The sequence below is a fragment of the Acomys minous genome, assembly GCF_964271855.1.
Source record: "Acomys minous genome assembly, chromosome: 13".
In the NCBI taxonomy this organism is placed as follows: Eukaryota; Metazoa; Chordata; class Mammalia; order Rodentia; family Muridae; genus Acomys; species Acomys minous.
This window is the reverse complement of record NC_140495.1, coordinates 9522315-9547836: the sequence shown is the minus strand read 5'-3', so window position 1 is coordinate 9547836 and position 25522 is coordinate 9522315. Positions and strand designations below refer to the sequence as shown.

Below are 25522 nucleotides of genomic sequence, written 5' to 3'. Positions count from 1 at the left end.
CGGCTGGTCTCTTGAATTTGCCTTATTTTCTTTAACAGTAATACTTGGTTGCATTCATTTTTTGCACAGATATCATAATTTCATTAACAACAAAAAAAAAAATCCCAAACTGTTGCGTAAAATTCCACTATCTATATGTACTACATTTCCTTTGCCCATTCCGCTGCTGCTGGGCATCTAGGCTGGTTCTCGTTCTTGTCTATGGGGAATATAGAGCTATAAACATTTGCAAGAATCTCTGTGGTACACTGACTAGAGGCTTCTGGCTCTATACCCAGGAGTGGTGCAGGTGGGTGGAGCTGAAGTTCTAATTTCAGCTTTTTGAGGAACGCCCACATGGATTTCCACGGTGGCTGCACAAGTTCACGTTCCTGACAGCAGACAGCAGAAGTTTGTCTTTTCTTGATCCTTCACAATATTTGCTTTCTTGATGATGCTCCTTCTGACTGGGCTGAGATAGGCTCTCAAAGCAGTTGTAAGTTGCTTTTTCCTGATGGTTAAAAATGTTGAGCACTTTTCAAAGTATTCATTGGCTACTTTTCTTTCGTTTGAGAACTGTCTGGTCAGTCCAATAGACTGTTCATTGATGGAGTGATTTGTTTCATAGAAATTGTGAACAGTTGCAAAAGTGTTTAATGCTGTCAAGTACAGAGTATTTGTTTAGCCTCCTCTGAACACAGCTACATCAGCCCATATTTGGGCAAAAAAAATTTTTAAATAATAAACCCATCTTTAAAAATAATAGTTGACTATCTCACAGAGTTTATTAAAAAGAGCAAACTTCCAAGTCCAAAGTGTGGTTTCTGTTGAATATGTACAGGTCCCATACTAATCATTAAGTTAAAAAAAATCTGGCCAGGTGGTGGTGACATGTGTTTTTCATCCCAGCACCCAGGAAGCAGAGACAGACAGAGCTCTGAGTTTGAAGCTAGCCTGGTCTACAGAGCAATTCCAGGGCAGCCAGGCCTGCACAGAGAACCCTGTCTCAAAAAACCAAAACCAAACCAAACAAACAAAAAATCTAAAATTGAATCATTATAGATTGGCATGGTTAATATCTTCATGTAATTTATTAATATCTGATATTCTGACTAATCTGTTTGTCAGTTGTCCTTTGGAATTTTTGTTAATCTGTTTACTGTCCTGCCAGAAAGGATTTTGTGTCTATGGTTGGCACATGGCAGTAAACTTAATAAGCAGATCTGGTTTACAGTTGTACTATAAACATCAAGCATATAAAGCTGGGAAAGAGCTGGGTTTGGTGGCACATGTTTTTAATCTCTGCACTCGGGAGGCAGAGGCAGGTGGATTGCTGTGAGTTTGAGGCCAACCTGGTTTACAAAATGAATCCAGGACAGCCAAGGCTACACAGAGAAACCCTGTATGGGGGTGAGGGGGAAGGGCAGGGGGGCGGAGAAAGAGCTGGGAAGACAGCTTAGCTAGTAAAGGCTTGCTAGCATTGATGACTTGAGTTTGATCCCTAGAACCCATATTAAAAAAAAAAAAAGGTTTGTGGTCTGTGCTTATAACTCCACACCAGGGAGTTGGGGTGCAGATCCTTGGGTCTTCATAGCCATTTAGTCTAGCTTAACTGGTAAGTTTAGTTCAGTGGAGACCCTGCCTCAAAAACAGGGTGCATGATGTCTGAGGAACATACCCAAAGTTGGCTTTTGACCTCCACCCTTGCACATATGTGAGCCTGCACCTTCATACACAGGTGTACCCCCTCTCCAATGAAAAGGCAACTATCTAAAAGATGGAAGATAGTGAGAAGTGAGAAATGAAAGCTCCGCCGGAGGAGGTCAGGAGTGCAGTTCAACAGAGGGGCGTGGGTTTTAACATGCAGAAGGATCTGAGTTCGATCCCTGGCACTTTAAAAAAAAACCAAAATAGGCTAAGCGTGGAGGGATGCACGCCTGTAATCTCAGCATTTTAGAGATCGAGGCAGGAGGATTGTTACTAGTTCAAGGCTAGCAGGGACTACCTATGGAGTTCTTAGGCTAGTCTGGATGTGTGAAACTTTGTTTCAAAAAAAAAAAAAGATCAGACCGAAACGAAACTAAAAGACACAAGTCAGGGCGGGGAGGTGGTTCAGTAAAAGACACCAGCTGCCAAGACTGAAAATGTAGTCAGTCCTCAGGATTGGCATGAAGGGATGGGAGGATTGACTCCCAGAATGGTTTTCTGACGCCCTCACTGCGCCCCTCCCTAGATAGATAGAGAGATAGATAATAGACATACAGGTTTAAAAATAAAAGCCGGGCGTGGTGACGCGCCCCTCTAATCCCAGCACGCGGGAGGCAGAGGCAGGTGGATCGCTGTGAGTTCGAGGCCAGCCTGGTCTACAAAGTGAGTCCAGGACAGCCTAGGCTACACAGAGAAACCCTGTCTCAGAAAAACCAAAAAAACCAAACAAACCTAAAAATAAGTGTAATTAGCCTGGAGGTGGTGGTGCTTGCCTTTAATCCCAGCACTTGGGAGGTAGAGGCAGGCGAATCGCTGTGAGTTCGAGGACAGTCAAGGCTACACACAGAGAAACCCTGTCTCAAAAACCAAAAAAACAAAAGCAAAACAAAACAAAACAAAAAGTGTAATTAAAAAAAAAAACCTCAAACCAAAAATCTTGAAGTCCACAGAAAGCATGGAGCTCTGTCAATAACGACTAGCCCTTCAAGAGTTAACAAGAGACTAGGAAAGGCAGAGGGGGCGTGGAGAACAAGGGGCACTACGAGGCAGGGGGCGTGGCAAGGGCGTGGGGAAGGCGGAGTTGACCGGAAGCGGGGGCGGAGTTCCAGGAAGTGACGCCCCCTACTGCGCTGTGGAGACTTTGTGAGACAAGATACCTTTTGCGGGCTATGGAGAACGGAGCTGTGTACGGTCCCACTACCGAGGCGGCCCCGGGCGCCGACAGGGGCGCGCGCAACGGCCTGGCCGTCTACTTCTTCCTGGGCCGCCTCCCAAGGCATCGGCGCATCCTCAAGGGCTTGCAACTGGTGAGGACCAACGGCCGCGGAGGGAGGACGAGCGTGCGCCGGGGGTTAGGGCTGGGATCGGGGCCGGAACCTGGACCTGTGGGTTGGGGTGGATGACTCGAGGCTGCCGCTCGCCCTCCTCGGTCGGAAAGCTGTGGTTTCCACACCCCAGTTCTTTCCTCCCCTAAGAGGGAAGGGGGCGTTGCTGTCCGCCTCCTACGGGGTGGCCGGTCCTCAGCCCCGTAAAAGATATCCTTCAACCAACTCTTTCATTATCACCCTGAGTGCTTGTGTTTTAGACAAAAAGTGCTTTCTGTGTATCGTTTCTGGCTTTTGCGGTTTTCCGGGTGCTAGTTCATTAGGGCAGTTTAACTTGTCGGGCAGTTTGTGTGTGTGTTAAGCTTGCGCAGCGAATTCGAGGCAGAGTCAAAAGGGCATCTTCCTGGTTTTGGTTGAGTGTGAGGGTGAGAGAACTAGATCAGGCGTGCGTCTATTTATTTTCTATAAACTTAGGCGTGAAAACAGAGACATCTATTTGTTATTTAAATTACGTGCTGTGATATTTAAATTATGTGCTGTGTTTCAGGATCCTAACGCAGCTGCCAGTGGATATTATTTTTTTCAAGAAGATGATTTTAGAAAAACTAAATTGTTGGTTTATTTATTTATTTTTGGCGAACCATTTATGCTAGAAACAGCCCACTGGCTTCCTTGGGAAGATGTGAAATTCTTTAAATCCCGATAACCAGAACTTAGATTCTTAGAACTCAGTTGACCTACTTTCCTGGAGAAGAAAAACAGCAGTTAGAAAACTGGCCTGCTTTTAGTTGCCAGAGTGATGGAAGCTGGGGCTGAGGAGGAAATCATTGAGACAAGTGATAAAGTGTCACGTGCAACCCTAGAGGATCTATCTGGCCTTGTGTGTCCCCTTGGAGTGTCTACAGTGGGCACCTTTAGGCTCTTAGGCACTGGGGTTCCCTCCTGTCGTTGCCTCTTTGTAGTTCCTTTTACCCAGATGGGTGTGGTTTTGGCTAACCCGCCCTCCTTCCACCTCCCCCTTCTTTTCCCTCTCCTCCCTCCCTCCCCCCTTAGTCCTCTCTCCCTCTCTTTCCACTCGTCTCCCTCCCATTTTTTTTTTTTTTGTTTGTTTTTGTTTTTTGAGACAGGGGTTTTCTGTACAGCCTTGGCTGTCCTGGACTCGCTTTGTAGACCAGGTTGGCCTCGAACTCACAGTGATCCTCCTGCCTCTGCCTCCTGAGTGCTGGGATTAAAGGCGTGTGCCACCATGCCCGGCACCCTCCCATCTTTTGTCACAAGGTTTCAGTCTCATGTAGTCCAGATTGGCTTCAAACTCACTAATACGTTGTTGAGGATGACTGAACTTCTGATCCTCCTGCCTCCACTTCTTTGTGCTCACGTTGTGAGTGTGCTCCACCATAGGGTTTATGTGGTGCTGGGAATTGAACTCAGGGCCTTGTGCGTGCTAAGCAAGCACTCTACCAACTGAGCTATACCAATAGCTCCAGATTGGCTTCTTCTGCTCTTCCTCTACATAGTCCTAACATGTTTTCTACATGCCAGCTGTGCTTCTCTGCTGTAGAACACATTTCAATGGAATATTTATTTATTTATTTATTTATTTATTTTTTGATTTTTCGAGACAGGGTTTCTCTGTGTAGCCTTGACTACCCTGGACTCGCTTTGTAGACCAGGCTATCCTTAAACTCACACCAATCCTCCTGCCTCTGCCTCCCAAGTGCTGGGATTAAAGGCGTGCACCACCACCGCCTGGCGGAATTTTAATTTTTAATTTTTATTTATTTTTTTGGTTTCTGGAGACAGGGTTTCTCTATGTAGCCTTGGCTGTCCTGGACTTGATTTTGAAACCAGGCTGGCCTCAAATCAACCCCCATCCCCACTGCCCAGTGCTGGGATTAAAGGTGTGGGCCACCATAGCCCGGCTCAATGCAATTTTTTAAACAGAGAGAAAATACCGTATAACTGAAGCATTCTTGGTGCTCCAAGGAAACCATCTCTATTGGTCTGCTGCACAGGTGTGCAGAAAAACTCTCTTATTTCAGGTGATTTTGTTTTTCTTTCTAATAAGAAATGCTAAAGCCAGAGTAAAACTTCTCATTGTTAGCTGGGTGTGGTGGCACTCACCTATAATCCCAGCACTTGGGTGGCAGAGGCAGGTGGATCTCTGTGAGTTCGAGGCCAGCCTAAGTCTATAGAGTTCCAGGACAGCTAGGGCTATCACACAGAGAAACCTTGTCTCCAAAAACCAAAAATCAAAACCAAAACAAAAGAACAGTCCCAAGGAAGTTATAGATGAGGTCTGTAAAATCATCATCCCTGCTGAGGGCTATAGGAGACTTACTTCGCCTTCTTCTCTGCCATTCTTGGTGACTTTAAAGTCTAATAGAATTGCAGAGGTCTGATAAGAAAGCAAGGGTGTAGAGAGATACCATAATCAGAAGAGGAGGCACAGCATGTTAACAAGGAACCTTCAAACCCTCAGGAATGCATTCAGAATATTTTTATGTGATTTGTGGTTTTGGGTCCATAAGTCTTAACAGATTTTCAAAGTTCCCAAAGAGAAAAGAAGCCTGTTTTGAAACTGTGGACTTGGGGGATTTCTTACATCAGAGCTGTGGGAGGTGGCACCGCGTCACCTCTAGGTTCTTTCCGCTCTTAGATCTCCCAGGCTGCTTGGGACTTGCTCTTACCAAGCAAAATACCAAGAGGCGCAGGGTGATCCTGCAAACAGGAAATGACGCTAGAAGTGCAGAACTTTGTCTAGCCCTTGGAATTACGCTGCTCTGCTTTTGTCACATCTGCCCTGCTTGTCCAAAGTCTTGTCCAAAATGTAAAGACCCCCTCTCACTGTCCCATGCCTCTCCAGAGCTGAGCAATAAATGAGTGGCTGAAACAGTGCTGCAGGGAGCTACTGGACTCTTCCATTTTATGCAGCTAGACATTTGGTTATTCTGTTTGTAGATTTGCCCTATTCTGTTAGTTATTTCCTTAAATGATTGATGATGGAATTTGCTCGGGTTTTAATGTTTAAATGACTACGTGAACCAGTCTATGATTTAAGGGTTTTTGTTTGTTTGTTTCGTTTGTTTGATTTTTCGAGACAGGGTTTTTCTGTGTAGCCTTGGCCATCTACCTGTCTCTGCCTCCTGAGTGCTGAGATTAAAGGTGTGCGCCACCATGCTGGCTATCATTTAAGTTTGTTTTTTTGTTTTGTTTTTTGAGACAGGGTCTCTCTGTGTAGCCTTGGCTGCCCTGGACCCGCTTTGTAGGCCAGGCTGGCCTTGAACTCACAGCGATCCACCTGCCTCTGCCTCCCGAGTGCTGGGATTATAGGATTGGGCCACCACGCCCGGCTAAAACGGTACTTCGTTCGTTCTTTTTTATTTTTTTCACCAGAGCTGAGAACTGAACCCAGGGCCTTGTGGTTGCTAGGCAAGCACCCTACCACCGAGCTAAATCCCCAACTGCTTGATTTAAGTTTTAACTTAAATTTATCGTGTGTTTGTGTACATGATATGTGTGGATGGGTGTGCATGTTGTGGCATGGTGTGTGGTGTGAGGACAGCTTTGTAGAAGCCTGTCTCTCTCTCCTTCCACCTTTGTGTGGGTTTAGGATTGAACTCAGGCCACTAGGTTTGTGTAGCAAGTGCTTTTTCCCTGAGTCATCTCGTCCCCACAATCTGAATGGCTTTTAAAATGGATTGATATGATCTATTTATAGATTACACGTATGATTGAAAAAGATTTACTGTTGGCTAGCATAATACCAGGAAACTAACTGAATTGATATCCAAAATGAATTCGTAGTTTAAAACTGTTTTATTTAATTGTATGTGTATTGGCTTTTTTCCTTTATGTGTGTCTGTGCACTGTGTGCGTGCCTGAAGTCAGAAGAGGGCAACTGATCTTCTAGAGCTAGAGTTACAGGAGCTGACATGGACTGCATGGGTGTGTGTGTGTGTGTGTGTGTGTGTGTGTGTGTGTGTGTGTGTGTGTGTGTGTGTAGGCCAGAAGTCAGGATTGGGTGTTTGCCTCAAGGCCTCCTCTTGAACGCAATGTTGTTGACTGGGCTGTACTGGCTGGCTTGTCTCCAGCTCCCAGTGCTGGGGTCCCAGGTGTTGCTGCCGCCTCCTCCTCCTTTTCCTCCTTTTTTTTTTGGTGGCAAAGTCTCATGTAGCCCTGGCTGGCCTTGAATCCCCCATGTAACTGGGGGACAGCCTTAAATCCTGCCTCTGCCTCTTGGGTTCTGGATTTATAGTTGTTCATGTTCAGCTTCCAGCTTTCTGTTTGTTTGTTTTTTTTTTTGGTTTTTCGAGACAGGGTCTCTCTGTGTAGTCTTGGCTGTCCTGGACTCACTTTGTAGACCAGGCTGGCCTCGAACTCACAGCGATCCGCCTGCCTCTGCCTCTCTGTGTAGGTATGTTTTTCAGATATTTCCTAGACTCTCACACGTGGATAAACCTTAACATATACAGATATAGCAAGTAGAGCCTTAGACACTGAGGACTCACTGGACCCTTATCCTGAAACTTCATGCTGTAGGCAGCAGCGCAGGCTAAGGAAGCTGTTGCTCAGGTTTGTCTCAGTGTGTCAGTCTGTGTCCTGTGATGGCTTGGTAGGGAATGCTTCCAGGGAAGTTGTTGAGGATGTGGGGTCTACTTTATGTCTGGTCTGCGCTACGGGAAAGCAGAGCAAGGAGGTCTGGTTTTGTGCTGGTACAAAGTCTTTTTTTTTAAAGATTTATTTATTTATTATTATGTATACAGTGCTCTGCTTGCATGTACTCCTGCAAGCCAGAAGAGGACGCCGTAGCACATTATAGATGGTTATGAGCCACCATGTGGTTGCTGGGAATTGAACTCAGGACCTTGGAAGAGCAGGCGGCACTCTTAACCACTGAGCCATCTCTCCAGCCCCAAAATCTTTGTACTTGGGAGGCGGAGAAGTTCCCTTAGAGCAGAATTTCTCAACCAGTGAGTCACAGGGGTCGCCTAAGTCTATCAGAAAACACAGGTGTTTGCATTATGATTCATCAGATAACATCTGAAAATTTTACAGTTATAAAGTAGCAACAAAGAAAATATTATGGGGGCTGGAGAGATGGCTCAAAGGTTAAGAGCACTGGCTGCTCTTCCAGAGGTCCTGAGTTCAATTCCCAGCAACCACATGGTGGCTCACAACTATCTATAATGAGATCTGGTGCCCTCTTCTGGCCTGCAGGTAGGTGTACATGCAGGCAGAACACTGTACATAATAAATAAATAAATAAATCTTAAAAAAAAGATAATTTTATGGTTGGAGATCACCACAACATAAGGAGCTGTATTAAAAGGTCACAGCATTAGGAAGGTTGAGAGCCACTTGGTTAGAGGATTATATGCCACTTTACATTTGACTAATTTTTTTCCCTTTTTTTGTTTATTTTTTATTTTTAATATTATTATTATTTTGTTTTTTCAGGACAAGGTTTCTCTGTGTAGCCCTGGCTGTCCTGGAACTCTGTAGACTCAAGAGATCTGCCTACCTCTGCCTCCCAAGTGCTGGTATCAAAGGTGTTCACCATCACTGCCTGGATTTGTTAGTAGTATTAATATTAGTATTTTGGTTTTGTGAGGCAGGGTCTCTGCATAGGCCCAGCTGTACTGTATTAGAATGGCTTCTGTAGTTCAGGCTGGCCTCAAACTCACAGAGCTCTACCTGCCTTTGTCCGCTGGGTGCTGGGATTAAAGGCGTGCACCACCACACTTTTATTTTGATGTTATAGTAGATTTATAAGACTTACAAATAGCCAAGTGGTGCCATATGTATTTAATCTCAGCACTTGAGAGGCAGAGGCAGATGGATTGCTGTGAGTTCTGGGTTAAGGCTACATAGTGAGACCCTGTCTCCAAAAGAAAAAAAAAATTTTTTTTTTCAAATAGCAAACAAGAGTAGTAAGTTTCACCCACACCTTTGTTTGGTTGCTTGTTAATGGGGCGGGGTCTCACATATCCCAGGCTTTTTAACTTGTGGTCTTCCTTCCTCCTTCACTCACTCCTCCGTGAGTACTGCCGGCTTGGTGCTGGGCATGAAGCCCGGGGCTTTGTGCCTTTTAGACAAATGCTTTCAGAAGACTTTGGAGCGAGGGCCTGTGCTTGTCTGTATGAGCAGGAGGGCAGTATTCTGTAGTAGTGTCACATGGACAGCTTCCTGAAGTCACTATGTCCTAGTCAAGGTATAGAGTTGCCATTGGCACAGCACTTTGTTGAATGCTAGCCCTGTATAGACTGGATTTGTTTCCCCTTTGAACACTTATCTGGAGATGGGTCTAGGCTGGGCATTTTATACTTCAGCGTCCTTTAGCTGTTGAGGAACATCTGCATTGTTTCTGCCTTGGGGCTGTATGAGTAAGTCTTCATGATGTTCCTTGTTCCTTTACTGTTTTTTTCTTAAGGTAGGTCCTCATTTCTCTGGAGTACCCAAGAGTGCTTTACTTTCAAAGAAGCTGCTAATATTCCTAGTGCTGCTCTGCTGACATTTGGGTTTTGTTGTTGTTGTTGTTGTTATTTGTTTGTTTGTTTGCTTTCGAGGCAGGATTTCTCTGTGTGCGTCCCTGGCTGTTGGACTCACTTTGTATATCAGGCTGGCCTCCAACTCAGAGATCCGCCTCCTCTGTCTCCCAAGTGCCACCACGTTGGGCTCCATTGACATTTGTGATGACAGTGTGGGTGAGATGCGTACTGTATACTGTGAAATGCAGCTCTTGGTTTTCCAAGCTACTCTGTTTCTTGTTGGTTTTGGTTTTTTGCAGGGCTGGGGATTGAGCCAGAGGCCCCCTGAGTACCAGACATGCATCCTTCCAGTGAGCTACATACACTCCCAGTGCCTAGCTATTGATTTTTGGAGACAAGGTCTTACATTGTAGCCCAGGCTGGCCTGGAACTCCAGGGCATCCTGCTGCCTCAGCATCCCCAGTGCTAGGTTTATAAGTATGCAGCACCACTTAGTCTGCTTTGTGGACTTTTTATAGCAGTTGTGTGCCACTCTGTCTGGCTTTCTCTCCTGCCTTGCTGAGGTGAGGGTGGAGTGTCTCTTTGGCTTTTGACTTTGGACCATCAGTCCTTCTTATGGTCTGGGTGCTCAGAAGGAGATTGCCCATGCTATCACAAAACCTATTCTCATCAACACGCTTCTCCCACTTTCTTTCTTCTTTCTTTCTTTCTTTCTTTCTTTCTTTCTTTCTTTCTTTCTTTCTTTCTTTCTTTCTTTCTTTTTCAGGACAGGGTTTCTCTTGTAGTCCTGGCTATCCTGGACTCACTTTGTAAACCAGGCTAGCCTCAAACTCTCAGAGATCCACCTGCCTCTGCCTCCCAAGGGCTTCTTCCACTTTCTAAACAGTAAACCACCTGAGTGCCGGCCTCTCCCTGTACAGAGCTGCTCTTTGCCTGTGCTCAGGCCTTCCCAGCAGATGGCTTCTGCTAAGGTGGGAAAGTGTGCTTAATGCTCTCCTCTTGAACTTCCTTCCTGTGACCTCATCCACTGGACCCCTGACTGGGGTGTTCACACGTGACTACTACTTGTCATCTCCCCACCCCATCCCTTCTTCTCCTCAAGTATAGAGTTATCTGACTTCTCTGCCAGACTGGAGTTTTCTTGTCAGTGTCACTGACATCACAGTCACTTTCCTATAGTGCAGTCTAATGCAAGTGCCCTGGTGTTTTTGACGTTTGAGTAGCAGGAGCTCGCTTGCGCCTTCTTCTGGCACACCTTGGCTGCTGTTTCCTGTTCATCATGTAGGACAGAGGCCCTCTCTCAAGGTGGTCTTGACCCCTTACTTGGCTGCTTCCTACAGCCTTTGTGTGTGCAGCCACACTTCCCTGCCCTCTGGATTGGTCTCCCCATTTGCCTCCAGCTATGCTCTGCCTAACTTTCTCAGACTCCCTCATTGCAACACTTAAAAAAAGTGCCATGACAGTGGTACTCTGCTTTCTCTCCTTCTGGACGCCCTTCCTGTGGGCTGTTACAACACTCTCATTTCCGAGTCTCAGTGTCTGACACACAGTAGTTAACTGGGTGTATCCCTTCAAGGCAAGCAGATTGTAAATTCTATTTATCTTGCTTTCCCCAGTCTCTACTTTAAATATTTGAGTAAACAGACAGTGAGCTTAATTTTTGTTGTTGTTGAAGCGGGGAGTCTCAGAGTTGGCAAGGCTGGTCTTGAACCTCTGATCCTCCTGTTCAACCTCAAGTGTCTGGGCTTACAGGCGCAGCCTATATGTAGGTTCTGCGTGTCATGAGTTATCTTAACTCACGGAGGTCACATGGTTTCTTTCTGTAGCTGCTGTCCCTGCTGGCCTTCATCTGTGAGGAGGTTGTGTCCGATTGTGGGCTGTGCGGAGGCCTGTACTTCTTTGAGTTCGTGAGCTGTAGCGCCTTTCTCCTGAGCCTCCTTCTGCTGATTGTGTACTGCACACCAGTGCACGACAGAGTCGACGCTGCGAAGGTCAAGTCCTCGGTAAGTGCGGACGCGCGGTCCTGTGCAGGGCACCCTGGCCCGTAGTCACGCCTGGTTTGACTGTGAGAGCGCTCTGGGATCCAGCTCTCTGCCCTCTCGCAACTGGGGCTCCACTTCAGCAATGGGGAGGAGCAGTGAAGTGTGGATGAGAGGGAGAGGCCACCAGGGACTTATACCTACTGGTGGCCTCACCAATTCACCTTAGACATTTTGTTGTTTGTTTTGAGACAGGGTCTCACTAGCCCAGCTTAGCCTTGAACTGATGATTCTCCTGCCTCAGCTTCCAGAGTGCTGGCTTTATAGATTTGGGCCACCATGCCTTAGCTAAACATTTCTCCCCTAAGACAGGGTTTTTCTGTATAATAATAGCCCTGGCTGTCCTGGAACTCTCTTTGTAGACCAGGCTGGAATAGTTTTGTCTTTTTTAGAAGTTTGATTTTGTGACTATTTATTTCTATTTTAGAATGTCACTCATTGGCTGTACAGTTAGGAATTGAGAGCCTGTTCCCTCCTAGACATTGCGCTGGAGATAGAGCGATGACAGGAACGTGCAGGGGTTTCCAACAAAGCAACACGTGGTTCTGCCTGTATTTTGCTTTTAGTTAACTTTTCCCCCCCTGTTTTTTGAGAAAGGGTTTCTCTGTGTAGTCCTGGCTATCCTGGAACTCACATTGTAAAACAGACTGGCCTTGAATTCACAGAAATCTGCCTGCCCCTTGCCCCACCACCACCCTGCACCACCACTGCTGGGATTAAAGGCCTGCACCACCACTGCCTGGTGCTTTCATTATATAAAAAATTATATAAATTATATATAAAAAATAAAAGTTATGGGCTGGAGAGATGTCTGGGTTCAATTCCTAGCTCACAGCTATCTGTAACTCCTATTCCAAGGCATCAGACACCTATATACTAATGCATATAAAATAAAATTAAATGAAAGTTATTAAAAAAAAAAAAAAAAAGAAAGCCAGCCAGGTGGTGGTGGCGCACGCCTTTAATCCCAGCACTCAGGAGGCAGAGGCAGATGGATCTCTGTGAGTTCAAGGCCGGCTGGACAAAAAAAGTAAGTCCAGGGCAGCCAGGGCTGTTACACAGAGAAACCTTGTTTCAAAACAACAACAAAAACCACCAGCACCACAACAAAAACACATAAATAAATAAATAAATAAATAAATAAATAAATATTGTCTCTAGGTGAATAAGCAATGCATTTGCTGGTTCACTGTTACAGTGTTTCCCAGGCTGGGAGTGGTGGCTCAGCAGGTAAAGTGCTTATATCACAGATGTAAGGACAGGAATTTGGGTTCCCAGCACCCATACATGGCCACTCACCTGTTATCTTGGTGCTCTGGAGACAGACATTAGACTAAGTCAGTAAACTCTGTGTTCCCATGAGATATGCTGCCTCCACATGCACACACGTGCAAACATACAACACATGCATACACATGTAAACACACAGACAAACCAAACCCACCCCAAACTGGCTGGGGTATGGTGCGGCTGGTGGAGCACTGCTTGCTTTCCCCTGAAGCCCTTTCCATGCCTGCAGTCCCAGCACTCAGGCGCTAGAGCCAACTCACTCCACAAAGTTGTGTTCTGGCTGCCACAAACTGTACTGCACTTGCATGCCCTAACGCTAACAGTAAGAAGCAAATAAGAAGTTGCATAATTACGAAGTTGTATAGCTGGGATTTGAACTGAGGTAGTCTGACTTTGGAAGCTATGTCTATTGAACAGTGAACCTTTCTTTTTCTTTTTCTTTTTCTTTTTTGTTTTGGTTTTTCAAGACAGAGTTTCTCTGTGTAACAGCCCTGACTGTCCTGGACTCACTTTGTAGACCAGAGATCTGCCTGCCTCTGCCTCCCAAGTGCTTGGATTAAAGGCGTGTGCCACCACACCCGGCTGAACACACACACACACACACACACACACACACACACACACACACACACACACACATATATATAAAAGATTTTTTTTTTTATTTTGTATACAATGTTCTGCCTGCATATGTGCCTGCCAGCTAGAAGAGGGTGCCAGGTCTCATTATAGATGGTAATGAACCATATAGTTGATCAACCATGTGGTTGCTGGGAATTGAACTCAGGACCTCTGGAAGAGCAGGCAGTGCTCTTAACCTCTGAGCCATCTCTCCAGTGCCAGTGAACCTTTCTTTAACTTTTTTGTTTTTTGTGGATTTTTTGTTTTTTGTTTTACAAGACAGGGTTTCTCTGTGTAACCTTGGCTGTCCGGGACTCACTTTGTAGATCAGGTTGGCCTCAGACTCACAGAGATCCATCTGCCTCTGCCTCCCAAGTGTTGGGATAAAGGTGTGTCTTACCATATCTGGCTTTAAAAAATATTTTATTTTTGTATGTGTGTCTGCACGTATGTCTAACCACTCCATGCACACCTGGCACCCTTGGAAGCCAGAAGGATGGATCAGATCCTTTGGACCTAGAGTTACAGATGGTTGTGAGCCATCATGTGGGTGCTGGGAATTGAACCAGGGTCCTCTGGACTGCTGAGATATCTCTCCAGCCCCAGTAGTGCATTTTTCTGTCTCAAGATGTTTGTCCTAGGTAGACATGGTAATCCCAGCACTTGGAAGGTGGGGGCAGGAGGATCAGAAGGTCATGGCCAGGCTAGGCTGTATGAGGACTTACAAGACATAAACATAAAACCACCAAACAAAAGTTTAGCTTAGTGGTAGTGTTTGCCTAGCATTCATACGGCCATAGGTTCATTCCCCAGTAACATTAAAAACAATGACAAAAGCAAAAGCAAGCAAACAATCAAACAAATAAACAAAACCTATTCCAAACCCAAAATGATCTGTATATGGTGGCCCATGCCTATAATCCCACTCAGGAGACACAGGCAGGGGGTTGGAGCTCTGTGAGTTCAAGGCCACATACTGAGTTCCACATCAGCCAGGGCTGCATGGTAAGATCCTGTCTCAAAAAGAAACATTTTGTAGTCATGCAGCCTAAACTAGATAGTGTTGAATAGAAGTGAATAATATGATAATGAACCTAAAGTAGACAGTCTTATTGTAAAGGCACCAGGCTACCATGTTTAAGTTTGGTGGCACCAAGAAAACATAAGTCATTCAGGCCTTTTGAAATTAAAAGTGTCAGCCGGTCGAGGTGGCACACGCCTTTAATCCCAGCACTCGGGAGGCAGAGGCAGGCGGATCGCTGTGAGTTCGAGGCCAGCCTGGTCTACAGAGCGAGCCCAGGACAGCCAAGGCTACACAGAGAAACCCTGTCTCAAAAAACCAAAAAAAAAAAAAAAAAGAAAGAAATTAAAAGTGTCACACCTTGTCTGCTATTCCAACCTATGTGTTCTTGTACTCTCTCTCTCTGTAGGATTTTTACATCACCCTGGGGGCAGGGTGTATATTTCTGTTGGCATCTATCCTTTTTGTTTCTACCCATTTCGGGACCTCAGCTGAAATTGCTGCAATTGTAAGTACTTTGCATTCTTAACCTTATTTTTGTTTCCTTAGAAATAGAGAATTTAAAATGTTCTTGATAAATTATATATGAGTAATAATTATTACTTATTTGTTTATATTCATGGTGTGTGTTTGTGTGGAGTGGGCCCCTGTGTGCCATGGTCAGTGTGAAGGTGAGAGGTGATCTTTAGTGTTGGCTCTGCCTTTGTAGCTTATTTGAGGTGGTTTTTTCACTGCTGTGGACCTATGCCGGCCACCCCACTAGCTCCCACCCATCCTTTTTGAGCTAGCCCTGGCTGGCCTGGTACTCAGTGCTGGCAGTAGAGGCATGAGTCATCTTGCCTGGCCCCATTGGCTTCTTGGAATGTCCTGTTTTTACTTCCCTGTTTCCTGTATGTGTTCCAGGGCTACAGATGCTTTTGAGACTGTGCCTGACTTTTACATGGGTTTCTGGATGTGAACTCAGATCTTTAGGCTTGTGTGCCAGACACTTTTACCTACTAAGCCGCCTCTCCAGCCCAATGAGTAGCTTTTCTTCTACTTTTAATATAAAAGTAGACCTAAAAGTAAAATATGGTAGTCTTAACAACCTAGGATCACCAGGCCTGGAGGTGCACACCTTTAATACCAGCACTTGGGAGGCAGAGGTAAGACAAATCACTGTGTGTGTGAGGCCAGCCTGTCTCAAAAAACCAAACCAAACCAAAACAAAACAAAAAACCCAAAACCAGAACCTAGGAACTGGTGAGGGAGAAAGTGTGTGTGTGCCATAACATGAACGTGGCAGTCAGAAAATGACTTTTGGGAGTTGTCATACTTAGGTCATCAGACTTTAGAGCAGTAAACATCTTTACCCATAAAGACATCTTGCTGGCCTCTGTCCGTCCGTCTGTCTGTCTGTCTATCTTTCTGAGATAAAGGTTTCTCTGTGTAGCTCTGGCTATCCTGGAAGTTGCTCTGTAGACCAGGTTGGTCTTGAACTCAGAGATTTGCCTGCTTCTGCTTCCCAAAAGTGGGAGTAAAGGTGTGTGCTTCTGGATGCTAGCCCCCTTTTTAAAATGTGGGTTTCAGGAGATTGAGTTTGTGTGCTTATGCTTGCAAGAATTTTACTGACTGAGCTGTCAGTCAGTAAAACTACATTTTAAGCTTAAACAATACAAAAAGAGTTCAGAGTTCTGAAAGCTGGCTCAGCATTGAGAGTATTTGCCGCTCTGCAGAAGACCCAGGTTCAGTGTCCAGTGCCCACATGGCAGCTCAGAACTACCCACAGTACCAGTTCCAGGCCAGCCAACTCCTTATAGTGTGCAACATCCATGCAGGCAAAGACTCAGACACAGAAAGAAAAAGAAATAAAATCAGTAAAAAGAAAGCATTGAGAGTTGCAGACTGCAGTACCAGTCCCACTTTGACACACACACACACACACACACACACACACACACACACCCCAGGGGCCCTTGAGAGTTGCAGACTGCAGTGCCAGTCCCACTTTGACACACACACACACACACACACACACACACACACACACACACACACACACACACCAGGGTCCCATTCACACACCCAGAGCACGAAGTTATGGGGGAGGCAGCTGGAGTTGCAAGAGACTTGGTGCTGTTTTCTTCCTGTTTTGGCCTTCACTTCCTCAAGGGTTTTGCTAGTGAGGAAGCTAAATTTGAAGCCTGGTCTTTGTTTCTTGACAGAATTCTCAGAATGTCTTATGTTAGAAGAATACAATGAGGAAGTGATTTAAGGAAGAGGAAATAGGTAGTGGCGTCATGAGCCTCTGTCATTACTGTGTGACTGGAAAATGTATTTTATGTAATTTAACCTAGTTGTTTTAAAGTATGGAGTTTTTGCTTTGAAAAAATAACTTCTTAGCTAGGTGTGGTGGCACACACCTTTAATCCCAGCACTCGGGAGGCAGAGGCAGGCACATTTCTGAATTCGAGGTCAGCCTAGTCTACAGAGCAAGTCCAGGACAGCCAAGGCTACACAGAGAAACCCTGTTTTGAAAAGCCAAAAAAGAAAACAAAAACAAAAACTGCAAACCTTTCTGGGGGCTGGAGAGATGGCTCAGAGGTTAAGGGCACTGACTGCTCCTCCAGAGGTCCTGAGTTGAATTCCCAGCAATCACAAAGTGGCTCACAGCCATCTATAATGTGATCTGATGCCCTTTTCTGGCCTGCAGGTGTATGTGCAGGCAGAGCACTGTATACATAATAATAAATACATAAATCTTAAAACAAAACAAAACAAAACAAAACAAAACCCTTTTTACATCTTCACCTAACCTGAGTTGCAAATCATGCTTGTCTTATCACTTCTGTGAGTCAGTGAAACCTTTGCTGCCAGTCATACATTTAATAACATTTTGTGGCTTTTTAAAAACCTGCAGGCCAGAAGAGGGCAGCAGATCTCATTATAGATGGTTGGGAGCCACCAGGTATTGCTGGGAATTGAACTCAGGACCTCTGGAAGAGCAGTCAGTGCTCTTAACCTCTGAGCCATCTCTCCAGCCCTGGAATTTAATTTTTTATCTGCTGATTTTTTTATCTCTTTGATTGACACCCCACAGACTCCTACATCCATGTTATGCATACACAGAAGCTGAGATGCTTTAGGCAGTAATGCTGGCCTCCAATCTAGGGACTTGGAGACTTTGAACTCCTGAAAGAGATGGGGAACAAGGGGCTGGTTGCCTTCCTCTTACAAGTTTCAGGGTGGGGTGCCCTAAGGTAATATATGGCTCCGATTGAGGAATGTGGGGCTTGTAGGAGTTGGTAAGTGAGTCCACACCTCAAGGCTGATGTGGCAGACTTCAGGGTCGGGTGTTGCAGTTTATTCCAGGCTTCCTTGTCCCCTAAAGCAGCAGGTCCAAGATCTAACCTTTGCAGCCTTTTTTGTGTTACAAAAAAAAAAAAGTTACACAGGATTCCAGGACATGAGGTGGCGGGTGGGGATTGAGATGGCCCTGTTCTGTCCTGCTGCTGTTATGGATAAGGACTGGGGTTGACATTGTGAGGGAACAGGAAGTGTTGATGTGTCTGTGCATAAGAGGATGACAAATAGGACCGTCCTCATTTTGAGGCAGCCATGGAAGGAGACCAGTGGGGCTGGAGAGGTGGCTCAGCGGTTAAGAGCACTGGCTGCTCTGCCAGAGGTCCTGAGTTCAATTCCCAGCAATCACATGGTGCCTCCCAACCATCTATAATGAGATCTGGTGCCCTCTTCTGGCCTGCAGCTGTCCATACAGATAGAGCACTTATATACATAAAAGTAAATAAATCTTAAAAGAAGAAGAGACTGGTGTGTGGCTTTAGGGACCTCTGACAGTATGATGGCTAGCTAGCCCCTGACGCAGGAGATAAAAGGTAGATATTTGGCGGGATGTAGTGGCCCACTCCTTTAATCCCAGCACTCTGGAGACAGAGGCAGGGGGATCTCTGTGAGTTTGAGGCCAGCCTGGTCTACAAAGAGAGTTCCAGGACAGCCAGGGATATTATACAGAGAAACCCTGCTTTAAAAAAAAAAAAAAAAAAGAGGTAGACATTTGGTACAGGGATGGAGAGGCTTTGTAGACAGACTGTTTTACTTGTAGGCGGTGAAATGTGGAGAGTTATGGTAAAGCTTGCACAGTTGGGGATCTAGCTGTCCTGCTGTGGTGCCCTCTTGGAAGGGGGCTGGCAGAGCAGAGGGGAACATGGGACACCACGGAAGTGTTGTGGTGGATAGACCTCACAATGGGGACTCAAGTTAGAAGTTTACAAAATTAGGACTTGTTTTAGATATATGTATCTGAGGCCTTCTGTCAGAAAAGCAGTGTCTGGAATCAGAGTAAGTCTTCCCAAGTCGACAAGGGGCAGGAATAAGAGAAGCACCCCTTTATTTATTTATTTTTGTTTGGGTTTTGGCTTTTTTGAGACAGGGTTTCTTTGTGTATCCTTGGCTGTCCTGGACTCACTTTATAGACCAGACTGGCCTCGAACTCACAGAGATCCACCTGCCTCTGCCTCCCGAGTGCTGGGATTACAGAAGCGGGCTGCCCATAGAGAAGTACCTCTTTAATTAGGACTGCACCAGTGTGACGCAAAAAGAGAGAGTAAAGGGGGTGGTGCAAAGGGAGTGTTTGTGAGAGGAGGCCAAGGTCACAGGATAAATAAAGAGAGCAGTTTTATCTAGCAAAGCTCATAACGTTCCCTGTAATCAGCAGTCGGCTATAGTGTCAAGGGCGTCACTTGTGTCCGTGTGACCGCTCACAGAGCACAGTAAGGAGTTCTTTCTCATGGCGCAGGAGCAGGGGACGCTGGGGGAGGAAATGGCCTCATGGGGTTGATTTTTGAGTAGGAGTTTAAGGTCCTCCAGGGGGTTGGAGGGCACGATAGGGTGAAAGTGAGTTACTCCTCAGGGGTGGAGCCAAGAGTTGAGCTGAGCTGGTCTCTGGTCTTGCATAGAGTGGATTGTTTTTTGTGGTCTCCGAACCTGCTTTAACCTGGAGAAATGAATCCAAGAGCTAAGACCCAGTGATTCAGCAGCAGACGGGGTGAGAAGGCCGAGAGGTCCCTGGCCATGGAGGCTGGAGGAGCTTAGAGATGAGGGTTTTGAGGTAGACTTCCTCCCGCACGCACATGCATGGGGAGAGGTGTTGAATCAGGGGAAGGCTTTCTAGAGGATTGTTGGCACTGTGCCTCAGGCAGTGTCAGCTGTGTGAGGGGGTGGGATGTCATCACCCAGGGCTGTGTGCAGAAGGGACAGTTATTTATATACTGGTTAGAAAAGACTCAGGCACATGGAGCTCAGGGTGCTGGACAGGGCGGGAGGGAGAAGGCAGTCCAGTCACTTACCTTCCTGCTGTTAGTACCGTGCTTCTGTAGAGGGCCAGTCCTCTCTACACAACGATGGAGCCTAGATATGTGCACAGGGCCGTTGCCAGTAGGTATGGAGCCAGGAAGGCCAAATCTGGGCACTAGTTTGATAAGATAGCCATTACTGCGTCAGCTCCTTGCTTGCCTGTGGGAGTGAGAGCAAACCTGTTCAGAAGGGTCAGGACCAGCACACTTGGCTGTTTTCAGTTGACGCCATATGGGTAATGACCTGCCAGTCTGGGTCGGAGGTTTGTTCTTTTGAAGCCCCTCCTCCCTACTTTCCCACATCCTGAAGGCCACACAGCACCCCCTCCCCCCCACCCCCCACTCCCCACCCCTCCATCCCCAAATCAGAGACAGAGCCTGGAGTAGTAGTGCACACCTCAGGCGGATCTCTTGAGTTCTAGGCCAGCCTGGTCTACAAAATGAGTTTAGGACAGCCAACGCTATGCAGAGAAACCCTAACTTGAAAAACTAACCCCTCCCAAAAAATGAATAAGAGACAGCTAGCTGCCTCTAAGCACGTACTGTGAACTACTGTTCACCCACACGGCAAAGGACGTCCCCCTTCTGAAACCTATAGGGAGGCACCCACACTCTGGCTTGTAGGACTCTATGCTTGTCAGAGCCTCCCCGCTGTGCTCTCTTTCCATGGCATTTATAACTCTTGTAATAGGGTCACCTCAGCATCCCCTGGGACCCTAAGACTTCTCGTGTGGGTAAGCCCCTCTTGGCAACTTTCCTTTTTCTTCAGGAGAGGATACAAAACCCAGAGCAACTAGAAGGAAGAGAGCTGTGTGGCTTGGAGTTCAGCCTTCATGTCAGCCTTGTGATTTCTTAGGCTAATAGGAATTTTTAGTGTCTCTTGCTGTTGAGGTGGAGACAACCTGCTAGGATTAGGGTCTTGCGAGTAGTGGTGACACCCTCTCTCCTGTCACATGAAGTGTGTGTGGAGTCAGCTTATCCATCATGCACCTGTCTCAGCTGGCAAGCATGTGTGACGCCTACAGGGAATATGAGACATGGAGGCGTCAGGCAGGGAGGTGGGATCAGTTGTGGAGATGGAGGAGCAGGGAGGCCAGATCCCTTGTGGGCTGCCATCTCTTACAGGGCAGCACCTAACCCTGGCGCTGGGTTGGCAGTTCCGTGGTGAGTGCAAGCTTAGCATGCAGTAGCACTGGGTCCTAGTACCACAAAACAGAGGAACTGGCATTTGTGTCTTGTGGGATGTGGCTGTTACTCTGGAAATTTTCCTTTTGTTGTGTCTTTTCCTCTTTTATTTTATTTTAAGATTTATTTATTATTACATATACAGTGTTCTGCCTGCATATATATGACTGCATACCAGAAGAGGGCATTAGATCAAGTTAGAGATGGTATCTTTTCCTCTTTTGATGACCTGTTTTTTGTTTGTTTTGTTTTGTTTTGTTTTTTGAGACAGGGTTTCTCTGTGTAGCCTTGGCTGTCCTGGACTCCCTTTGTAGACCAGGGTGGCCTCACAGCAATCTGCCTGCCTCTGCCTTCTGAGTGCTGGGATTAAAGACATGCACCACCATGCCCGGTTCGGTGACTTTTACATTCTGTTAAAGAGTAGTAAGTATGGGGTTTTGGGCATGGCTCAGCAGGTAGAGCATCTGCTGCTTGTCCAGAGGACCAGGGTTCAGGTGGTTCTAGCCCACCTCCAGGGGATCCTGTAATCTGTTTATGCCTCCAAAACATACATACATGTGACATTCACTCCCACAGACAAACATATGCATGTAAGTTAAAATAAAGCAAATATTTTTATATAAATTAAAATTTAAAATATTATTTATTTTTATTTTATGTACATTGATGTTCTGCCTGCTTGTACATGTGTATGAGGATATCAGATCTCCTGGAACTGGAGTTACAGACAGTCGTGAGCTGCCATGCAGGTGCTGGGAATTGAACCCAGGACCTTTGGGAGTGTTTTTAATCACTGAGCCATCTCTCCAGCCTCAGCAAATCTTTATTTTAAAAAGTAGTTATTAGGTGGAATTGATAAGCCATCTCTCCTGGGTGTGACCGCTCAGGCTGGGCAGGAGACATGCTTGTAACTCACACTTCCTCATCGAACCCTTTCCCCCTCAGGTGTTTGGCTTCATGGCAAGCTTCATGTTCCTAACTGACTTCTGTGTCATGCTGTGGGAGAAGCGAAAGCAGAGCCAGCTGAGAAAACCTGAGAACACAGCGAGGGCCGAAGCCCTCACGGAACCACTCAACGCTTAGAGACACGGAGGTGCTGTGGACCTGAAGAGAGGCTCCCTCCGCCTGACCTTTGTCAAATGTGCACTTGTCTTTTGGAGAGAAGGGAAGAGGCAGGAGGGCAGCTTGCCAGCCCCACCAGTTAGCTCAGAGGGTATTTAATAACTGTTGGAACCTGTCTCAAATGGAGGGGGTTTGTTGTTGTTTGTTTTGTTTTGTTTTCAAAGACTAGGACTGTTGTCTCTGTGACCTGCATGTCTGTCGTTTTACTACAGGACACCCCTCACCAGTCTTAGTTTCCACACCGTGCCTTTTCCGTCCTTTCAGGAACTGTTTCACTTTAGAATCATTTGCTTCACTATTAATTTTTGATGGTTAAATTCTGTTCTGTTGTTGGGGATTTCGTTTGTGTTTAAGATGCTGGTGTGGGCTTCTTTCCTTAATGTAGGACCCTTGTTGGTGCCGTTTCTCCCTCAGCCCTACACTTACGTGCTAACCTTTTAAGGCAGTCATCCTTAATTCCTCCTGGGCCGTCGTTGCCTAACAGAGAGCGTGTGGGCTGGTTTTATGTGTATAAAAGCAGCAATATCAGCAGCTCTGTGATGGTTTTTACATTGCACCTTAGTTGTTGAGATTAAGTTGAAAAGCAAAAAGTTGGCTATGGAACACAGGAAAGTGAAGAAACTGATACTACATCTGAAGACCAAAGATAGAGTAGACTTTTTGTCCCTACAGTGGATGTAACCACACAAATAGGCCTTGACCACTTAGCAGAGATGTGAAGGGTTCGTGCTGTGTTCAGACTAGTGCTTCATGTGAGCTGGAAGCCGTGGCCGTCCCTCCTAGTGACCGTCGTCTCTTCTCAAGTGCATACAGCTCTGTGGGCTTCTCTTCAAGGTCCTTGGATTTCTCGTCCACCTGAGATGCCTCCTTTCTGACGTTCTCGTCACGGGCTGTGAAGGTGAGCCTTTAGTCTTCCTCTTCCCCTTCTCTCTCACTGTCGCTGCCTCCAGGCATCCAGCATCCAGAGCCTTGTGCCCTTCTGTCACCAAAAGTCTGAGGCGGGAGTGCCAGGTCCTTGCTTGGGTTTCTCTCTAGAGCAGGTGTCTTGAGAAAGCAGATCCTAGAACCCCTGCCAGTGAATACTGATGGTGGGGTACTAAGGCCTCAGTCCGTTCCCCAGACTTTGAAAGAATTGCTTGATGCTGGAAGGCTGTTGTAGAGCCAGTGGGGCACCTTTCTGACCAAAGAGCAGTGTGATGCTGTGTCCAGGGGTTCACTTTAGAGCCCCTCTTCTTTTCAGTTCCTTGTCTGCTAGTGTGTGTGGATGGTATTAGTTACATGAGCGAGGCTATCGCAGCTCTCAGAAGTGCATGAATCTGGGCACACAGCTGCTGCTGTGTCACTGGCTCACTGCCTGGCCTGCTGGTGCCAGGGTTACGTGCTAGTCACCGTACCTACTTGGGAGATCATGAGACCAATCATGGATGCCGCCTTACTGGGCACGCCATCTGAGAGAAGGGACAGTAGGCCCTTGAAACCAAGAACAGAATAATTCAAAGGTAACTAGTTTATGGCAGACAATTTTAGAATTTCATACCAAGCTCTGCTGTAGTCACTGTAAATGTCACCTAGACCTATTGAGAATTAACAGCACATAAGGGCTACTTAGTGTTGCCAACTATCAGTCAGCTGTCTGTTCCTGTAGCAAGATACCTGAGACATTCAGCTTACAAAGAGGAGGAGCTGGGGCTGGAAAGATGGCTCAGAGGCTAAGATGCATCCTTCTCTTGTAGAGGACCTGGCTCTTCTCCAGCACCAGCGTGGGATGGCTCATGACTGCTGATACTCCAGTGCCAGGGGAGCCAGTATCTCTGGTTTCTGGCACCGAGACACACAGGGCATACATGCACACATAAATCTTAGAGTAAAAATTTAAAAAGAGGGTTCATCTTGGCTTGCAGTGTTGGAGGCTTCAGTGCATGGTCAGACCTGTTGTCTTAGACAGCAGCACATCACTGTGGGGGAGTTTGTGGTAGAGCAGGAAGCAAGGGAAGAGGGGGCCATGACTTGTCCCTTTGGAGGGCACACCCCCACCGACCTAAGACCTCACACTGGGCCCTACCTATGAAGGTTTCTGCCCTCTCAGGCTCTTTTAGAGCCGCTGGGGCACCTTTCTGACCAAAGAGGACCGACCTCCAGTGCTGCCCTGGAGAAGTAGCCTCTAGCACGCAGGCCGTGGGGACATCCTATCTCAGTGGTGGTGCCTCTGCCTGTGTTTGGCTTGTTCCGGACTGACAGACCTACCCTGGCCTGGCTGCACATGTGCCGCAGCTTAGCATTCGGTTGCTCGCTGTGCATGTGCTCTGTTCCACAGCTGAGGGCTCTGCTCCAGCTACTTCATTCTTTCCTTTAGGAAGATAATTTGGTCACCTGTGTCTGTGCCGCTCTTAACTTAGAACTTTCTCTTTGGGGTCTTTGACTGGCTGGCACTGGCTTTCGCACTCTATGGAGGGAGATGGGGCTAGGCTATAGCACTAGACAAGCTCCGGAAAAGCTGGGACCATAGGCCATCAGTGCAGGAAAGATGGCGTCTTTATTAGAAACTGTGGCAGATTTGATTTGCTGTATTTTATACAAATTGTTTAGCATGGTTTTTAAGACATAGAGGGAAATATACTTACAGCACACAACTTTTATAATTACTATACTTAAATTATGCTTTACGTGGGGACCGGGAAATGTATTTTTACATTGCTTACGTCCAATCACTTTTGTAATTGTTGATTTAAAACCTGTGGGTCTTTTTATTATTATTATTATTATTACTCTTAATATCAGCTTTTATAATCTTTTACAATAAATCCACTTAATTCCAGTGTTTATACCTTAAAGGTTGTTCATTACATAGACTTGTTTACATACCCTCTCTTTTGAGGAGCTAGCTGTTCCTGTGGCTATACATGTCCCTATACATGGGCTGGTCTCAGGAGAGGTGGAGTACAGACTTAAACAGCATCCTTGTCAGCTTGAAGCCAACCTGTTCTACATAGGTGGTAGAGGCAGGTCTCTGCACTTTCAAGGCCAACCTGGGCTACATAGTCAGTCCCAGTCCTGCCCAATATACAAATGGAAACAAAAATATTTTTAGGAAATCACATGGTAAAAGAATGTTACACATTGAATGGCTTTAACCTTACCCACCACCACCACTTTTCTCTTCCTTTCCTCTCTCCTCTCTTCTCCTTTCCCTTCTGTTTTTTGTTGGTTTTTGTTTGGTTTTGTTTTTGAGACAGGGTCTCAAGTAGCCCAGGCTAGCTTCAAACTTATTATGTAGATGAGGATGACCTTGAACTCCCGATCTTTCCTCTTCGCTTCCCAAATTCTGGGATCGCAGATGTGAAAGAATCCGGTTTGGACTTTGCTTCTCCCCAGATGTGGCTCCCACGCTGTT

General features: G+C 46.2%; 1 protein-coding gene across 1 annotated transcript; it reads left to right on the top strand.

Annotated features, from left to right (window-relative positions):
- The first annotated feature begins 2794 nt into the window (after window positions 1–2794).
- On the top strand, window positions 2795–24953 carry CMTM6 (CKLF like MARVEL transmembrane domain containing 6). The gene is made up of 4 exons (XM_084754550.1): window positions 2795–2993; window positions 11329–11505; window positions 14883–14981; window positions 21955–24953. Exons 1-4 carry the CDS (start codon window positions 2856–2858, stop codon window positions 22090–22092), a joined length of 552 nt encoding a protein of 183 aa, XP_084610676.1. The 5' UTR covers window positions 2795–2855; the 3' UTR covers window positions 22093–24953.
- The last annotated feature ends 569 nt before the right edge of the window (window positions 24954–25522 follow it).